Source organism: Phyllobates terribilis, unplaced genomic scaffold (genome assembly GCF_046119375.1).
Source record: "Phyllobates terribilis strain yellow unplaced genomic scaffold, ASM4611937v1 Scaffold_1__5_contigs__length_1240528914, whole genome shotgun sequence".
NCBI lineage: Eukaryota > Metazoa > Chordata > Amphibia > Anura > Dendrobatidae > Phyllobates > Phyllobates terribilis.
The window spans coordinates 1,159,830,001-1,159,837,544 of record NW_027362761.1 but is presented as its reverse complement, the minus strand read 5'-3'; the positions used below and the strand labels follow the sequence as shown (position 1 = coordinate 1,159,837,544).

At 49.7% G+C, this 7,544-nt stretch overlaps 1 protein-coding gene across 1 annotated transcript in view; it reads left to right on the top strand.

The window, feature by feature from the left end:
• Window positions 1-360: 360 nt before the first annotated feature.
• The window catches only part of NAT8L (N-acetyltransferase 8 like), a 66,350-nt gene continuing 59,166 nt past the window's right edge, over window positions 361-7,544 (top strand). Inside the window, exon 1 of the mRNA XM_073657517.1 lies at window positions 361-823. Coding sequence (XP_073513618.1) covers window positions 463-823 — 361 coding nt within the window. The 5' untranslated portion in view covers window positions 361-462. The remainder of the gene's footprint in view (window positions 824-7,544) is intronic.

The following is a 7,544-nucleotide window of genomic DNA, read 5'->3' as shown; positions in this document are numbered from 1 at the left end:
AACCTGCTTTTTTGACGTTGCTTCTTTATTGATGAGAGAGCAGGTTTTGCCTGCGGGAAAAAAAACAAAACACAACGTGTGAACATAGCATAAATGGTCTTGATAAAGATCGCACACGCATGACAAGTGAGAAAAAAAAATCATCCAACATTTTGGGATGAAACTCTGACTGATGTTTTATACGTTTGGACCTGCCCTGAAAGAAAGTCCCAGTATAGGGGGTTGGAAGACTTTCCTAATACCCCACCCAGGTATGATCACATGGAGGGGATGCAGCCGGCGCTAGGACCTGGGAGGCGCCCATGCTGCAGAGAGTACCGGCTTTGCAGCAATATAAATAGTGGTGTAAGATGCAGAGCACATTCCCTCCTGCTTCTTCCCAGCTGCAGAGCCCACAGCATCCTCCATCCTGCGCCCCTCACACTCTCTGCGCCCCCTTTTTTCTCTTCTCTGGCCATTTGCATGCATTTTATTCCTCCAAAAATGGTTTGTGAGACAGGAATACTGGCAGACGATCACAGCTCCATAGCAGGACCCCAGAAAGACCCTCTGCTCGTCTCATCTCAAATGTGGACCCCAGTGGCCAGTGCAGTCAGCAGCTCCTCTCCTCTGGTGCCCCCCACCACTAGTGCCAGCTCGGGGGTCGCAGCTGATGAGGGCATGAAGGAGCAGCAACAGCTTTATATTCGGGAATTTCAACCCTCAGATCAGGAAACTGCAAGGAGAATATTTTATGAAGGGATTAAAGAAAGGATTCCCAGCTCAGCATTTACAGGGTTAAAATACCAGCCGCTGCTCCAGTGCATCTATGCCCTGCTCACATGTAAGTAGGGGGGTCTTCTTACTACTGCATTACTTATTAGTGCCCCCATGATAACTGCAGTGCAGGCGCCCGGTCCTGGCACAGGGGATGTGACATTGCAGAGTCTGAGAAGTTGATACTTTTCTGTTTATTTTGCTTAGAACTGATATATTGTTACATGGCTGTGATTCTGGTATAGGCAGGCTGCTGAGAGCTGCTGTAACCTTCTGCCCACTGTCACAGTCAGGCTGCTGAGAGCTGCTGCCCACTGTCACAGGCAGGCTGCTGAGAGCTGCTGCCCACTGTCACAGGCAGGCTGCTGAGAGCTGCTGCCCACTGTCACAGGCAGGCTGCTGAGAGCTGCTGCCCACTGTCACAGGCAGGCTGCTGAGAGCTGCTGAGAGCTGCTGTAACTTGCTGCCCACTGTCACAGGCAGTCTGCTGAGAGCTGCTGTAACTTACTGCCCGCTTTCACAGGCAGGCTGCTGAGAGCTGCTGTAACTTGCTTCCCACTGTCACAGGCAGGCTGCTGAGAGCTGCTGTAACTTACTGCCCACTGTCACAGGCAGGCTGCTGAGAGCTGCTGTAACTTACTGCCCACTGTCACAGGCAGGCTGAATGTTGCTGTCACTTGCTGCCCACTGTCACAGGATGCCAGTCTCACTATATACATGATGCCCATTGATCTGGGGCCTCAATGTGTAAGTTTTGCATAGAAGCAAAGTCTGACAGATGCTTAAGTCAGGGGTTGACATGACAGCTTGTACCGCGCTGAACGAGACAGTGTTGGTTACTGTGTGTGTATATATATATATATATATATATATATATATATATATATATAATATATTTTATCATGACCCATACACTTTGCAGTAAAAATGATCTCAATATGTCTTTTAGAGGGAGTGGATAAAAAAACAGTTCTATCCAGTTTAGACTGCTGCAACGGATGAGGCGTCCCATAGGGTCATTTGGAAAGTTTTCCTTCTGTGATCATTATAATATGCCGGTTATGGTTCACTAGAGAACTGCTACGCCTGCCCCTGCATTAATGTGAGACCCCGGAGCAAGTTGTGCTTTCTAATGGTGCAGAGTATTTAAGCACAGTTTGAACATATAGAGGTCTACTACTTCAGACCGGTTATTAGTCGCATGCAACACTGCGTAGAAGTGACACTTTTTGCACATTCCCAGGCTGCAGTGATTAGGATACAGAGATATGATCTCACTCGTAATGGCCAGGAGGGGATCTGAGTCCCTTCTGTGCCATCTTGGTGCCAGCCTTGATATACTGTATCATGTGTGACTTGTACTTGCAATGATGCTTGAGATTTTTTTTGCAGAATTCCAGAAGAATTGCAGATAGATAGGAGGTGGCAGGGAGAGGAGGGGGTGCGCCCTGGAAGTTTCTGGCTGGCATAGTGACTTCATTGCATACAGCATGCCATGCTGCAGATCATTTATTGCTGCTCCTGCTGGGTATCCGGCATTTGTGGCCTCTGGGAGAAAAGGAAATTGCATTAGTAATATCTGCAGTGTGCGTCTGCACCAGAGGCATCTTGCGGTTTGGGTATTGCAGTGGGTCTTAGGCGGCTGCTGCATGCAAAAAAAAAATCCAGGGGGTGCCAGGTTAGCAGGTCTGTTCACTGCCAATGCAGAGAACAGAGTGAACGGCAAAAAAAGGGTCTCGTCCACAAGCCCCTCTTATGAAACAGTTACCTAGATACAGAGAGGAATGTAGGCCAATGAGACGCCGGCCTGGCCCCTTCTCCCACCCTAGTACTCTAGTACAATGCAGATGTACAATAATGGTCTCCTTTGCATCTGCGCAGATACAACACGTGCAACTCCATCAATAAAATGCATACGGATATAACCGAGCTGAGTTTGTCATTGGGCACCATGTGTTGGGATTTTGTATAGGGCTGCCTTATCTGCACTGGAGAGAGATGTTGCTTTGATGGGTGCAATATACGTATCTGATCTGATTCGTATGGCGATGTTATAGATGACAGCTAGATTTTCCATCTCTCCCTTGACCTGGGTACGTGATCCCGCCTTGCTGTAATGAATGGATCATGTATTTGCTCTTTTCCGCATTTGCTTCAGTTACTGTCTATGCCTATTGAGTGATATTGATTGAAGCCGCTGACTTTTCAGTTTTCACCACGTTACATCCCCCCCCCCTCGTCCTGTGATTACGGTTCACAGCAGAGTTGGCGGAGTTACGGGATGTTCACACTGAGTTTTTATCGTGCAGTATTTCAGTACATATGCTATGCCAAAATCCGTGTGAAAAATGCCCACATTGTGGGGTATTGTTTTAGTGAGAAATCCACGTTGCCACTAATATGGCCACATATTTTCCTGCCAAGCATAAACCACATCAGGTAACCATGTGTGGATTAGTTCTATTGCATGGGGATAATTCACACTGTGGTCCCATGGAGAACGCCATGGATCAACTTGATGGACAATTGTCTTTTTTCAACCGTATGTATCTGTTATAAGTTGCCATGAGGCTGCACTCAGCCCGTGCTGCACCTTCGATTTTTTTGGGGGGGCCATATTATAGAGTTGATGCTTCTAGGGGAAAAATATGATGCCTCATGGAAGCAGTATGTGGTGTAGGCTGATAATACGGACCTATGTGCCGCCATGCAGCCACAAACGTGCAGGCGACGAGTACTATCTGTGGTTGTGCCGGATAGTGCTTGTACCTATGTTATTCCATAGACCACATCAAAGTTGAATATGTAGGGAAATAAATTAGGCTGTAAAAGGAAAGTAGTACAAATTTTTTACCGAAACCCAATTGCAAAAATTATATTTAGCCTTAAATATGTGCATTTAAATGAAGAAGAAAAAAATGTCCCCAAAGGTGGACAATCCGTTTAAATGCAACTTATCTATATAGACAAACCCTATGGATAAGAAAACAGGGAGCACTTATAATTGTATTTTGTACATAAAGCAATGCTGAACATAGTCATGGACTAGAGGGCTGAAATGTTACCCCCTTCATATTTGCAATACATGTTTTCTATTACATGAACCTTATTAGTGGAAGACTATAGCAGTCTGTTAAAATGGTTTTACTATCGAAGGGGTTTCCACTTAAATATTTCACTGGGGGCAGGCAGAATAACTAGTGAGTTGGGCTGAGTTATAATACCAGGCGTATATATCACTGGGGGCAGGCAGGATAACTAGTGAGTTGGGCTGAGTTATAATACCAGGCGTATATATCACTGGGGGCAGGCAGGATAACTAGTGAGTTGGGCTGAGTTATAATACCAGGCGTATATATCACTGGCGGCAGGCAGGATAACTAGTGAGTTGGGCTGAGTTATAATACTAGGTATATATATCACTGGGGGCAGGCAGGATAACTAGTGAGTTGGGCTGAGTTATAATACCAGGTATATATATCACTGGGGGCAGGCAGGATAACTAGTGAGTTGGGCTGAGTTATAATACCAGGCGTATATATCACTGGGGGCAGGCAGGATAACTAGTTAGTTGGGCTGAGTTATAATACCAGGCGTATATATCAGTGGGGGCAGGCAGGATAACTAGTGAGTTGGGCTGAGTTATACCAAGCGTATATATCACTGGGGGCAGGCAGGATAACTAGTGAGTTGGGCTGAGTTATAATACCAGGCGTATATATCACTGGGAGCAGGCAGGATAACTAGTTAGTTGGGCTGAGTTATAATACCAGGCGTATATATCAGTGGGGGCAGGCAGGATAACTAGTGAGTTGGGCTGAGTTATACCAAGCGTATATATCATTGGGGGCAGGCAGGATAACTAGTGAGTTGGGCTGAGTTATAATACCAGGCGTATATATCACTGGGGGCAGGCAGGATAACTAGTGAGTTGGGCTGAGTTATAATACCAGGTATATATATCACTGGGGGCAGGCAGGATAACTAGTGAGTTGGGCTGAGTTATAATACCAGGTATATATATCACTGGGGGCAGGCTGGATAACTAGTGAGTTGGGCTGACTTATAATACTAGGTATTGTAACGGGTCTGGGAGGCGGAACCTCTGAGCTACTATACAAGGGGGCTGTCCTTGTAAGGGAGCGGGTGGCGACCAGGGAAGACGGGCAGGAGGTCACAGCAGGTGACCGGGACAGTCTCTGAGTGAACGGGCTGGAGATCACGGCAAGTGACCGGGGCAGTCTCTGAATGAACGGGCAGATGGTCACGGCAAGTGACCGGGGCAGTCTCTGGATGAACGGGCAGATGGTCACGGCAAGTGACCGGGGCAGTCTCTGGGTAAAGGGTTGGTACGACCTGTGGCGGCTGATGATAGACGTGAGCTCCCAGGTGAGCAGGCGAGAGTCTCTGGATGAACGGGTGGTCACAGCATGTGACGGCGGAGCCTCCAGGAAGACCAACAGACAGGCGGCAGATGAGCGCTCCCAGGTGAGCGGGCAGAAGTCTCTGGACAGGCGGGTGGTCACAGCACGTGACGGCAGAGCCTCCAGGTAGGCTAGCAGACAGGCAGCAGATGAGCGCTCCCAGGTGAGCGAGCAGGAGTCACTGGACAGGCAGGTGGTCACAGCACGTGACGGCAGAGCCTCCAGGTAGACTAGCAGGCAGGTAGCAGATGTGCGCTCCCAGGTGAGCGGGCAAGCTGGTCCATAGACAGACTGACAGGAGTTGGAAGGCAGACCGTCGGACCTCAGGCAAGCAGGCAGGTGGCTGATGTGCGCTCCCAGGTGAGCGGGCAGGCTGGTCCTTAGACAGACTGACAGGAGTAGTAAGGCAGACCGTCGGACCTCAGACTAGCAGACAGGTAGCAAATAATCAGGCAGGAATCTGGCAGGTAACTGGCAACGGGACCTGAGGGCTGAAGCAGAGTAGTGAACAGTGCAACAACATTGCTCGGGCACCTCCATTTTGGAGGAGGTGCCTTATATATGGTAAAGTCCTCCGGCCATTGGCCGGGGACTCCTTAGGACGGCGCGCGCGGCCCCTTTAAGAGGGAGGGAGGGCGCGCGCGCGCGCCCTAAGCACAGTGGCCGGGAAGGAGCGCGCGCTGCCAGCAGAGCGGGAGAGGGACGCCGGGCACGGAGCAGAGCGGTGAGGGGAACAGCGTCCCTGCCTAGCAGAGGGCAGGGACGCCGGCACTACAGTACCCCCACCTTTAGGCCCCCCCTTTTTTAGGCCAGATAGAAATTTAGCTAGGATGAGAGGGGCATGGATGTTCTCCCGGGGCTCCCACGTTCTCTCCTCAGGACCAAACCCCTTCCAATTTACCAGAAAAAAGGTCTTTCCTCTTACCCTTTTGGTGGCAAGAATGTTCTCTACCTCAAACTCGTCCTCAGCAGAAACCGGAGCAGGAGGCGTACCTGTAGACTTGGAAAAAGAGTTAAGCACCACGGGTTTGAGGAGAGATACATGGAAGGAGTTAGGGATCCGTAAGTTGGCCGGGAGTTTCAATTTATAGGCCACCGGGTTGATCTGACTGATGACCTCCAGAGGACCGATGAACCGAGGCCCTAACTTGTAAGAAGGTATCTTGAGTCGAACATATTTAGATGAGAGCCAGACTTTATCTCCTGGACGAAATTGTGGAGGATCCAGGCGTTTTTTGTCAGCGTGTCTTTTCATACGCTCGGATGACAGAAGGAGTGCGGACCGGGTACTCTCCCATATGGAAGAAAATTTGCTAACGAGAGATTCCGCAGCCGGGTTGTCCACAGAGGTGGAGACAGGAAAAGGAATCCGAGGATGCTGACCAAAGACTACAAAAAACGGGGATTTGGAGGAGGATTCGCTCTCGTGATTATTATAAGAGAACTCGGCCCATGGTAGGAGATCCACCCAGTCAGAATGGTGGGCATTAACGAAGTGCCGGAGGTAACTGGTCAGGTTCTGATTGATCCGCTCCACTTGACCATTGGACTGTGGGTGGTAAGCGGAAGAGAAGTCCAGGGTGACGTCTAGTAGTTTACAAGTGGCTCTCCAGAAACGTGAGGTGAACTGTACCCCACGATCCGACACGATGTGGAGGGGCAGGCCATGAAGACGGAAGATGTGGCGGATAAAGTCTCTAGCCAGCTCGGGTGCAGACGGAAGGCCTGGCAGGGGAATAAAGTGAGCCATATTGGAAAAGCGGTCAGCGACCACCCAAATGACCGTACAACCGGCAGAGACGGGGAGATCAGTTATAAAGTCCATTGCTATATGCTGCCAGGGGGCAGCAGGTACAGGAAGCGGAAGGAGGCGTCCGGCTGGCAGATGTCTCGGGACTTTGTTGCGGGCGCAGGACACACAGGCAGAAACAAAGTCTATTATGTCCTTGTGCAGGGTAGGACACCAATAGTGCCGGGCAATAAGCTGGAGGGTCTTTTTCTGACCGGCGTGGCCAGCTAGTTTAGACGAATGGCCCCAGTGTAGGATCTTCTCCCGATCAGGTACTGAAACAAACGTCTTACCGGGAGGGAGACGATTTAGACTTACGGGAGCCACCTGCATTACTCTGGCGGGATCGATGATATGTTTAGGTTCTTCCTCGAGATCGGACACCAGAAAGGATCGGGACAAGGCGTCTGCTTTGACGTTTTTGTCAGCCGGGCGAAAATGAAGAACAAAATCAAAGCGAGCAAAAAACAAGGACCACCGGGCTTGGCGCGGGTTAAGTCTCTGGGCATGCTGGAGGTAAGCCAAGTTCTTGTGGTCAGTGTAAATTATTACCGGATGAAGAGCCCCCTCGAGTA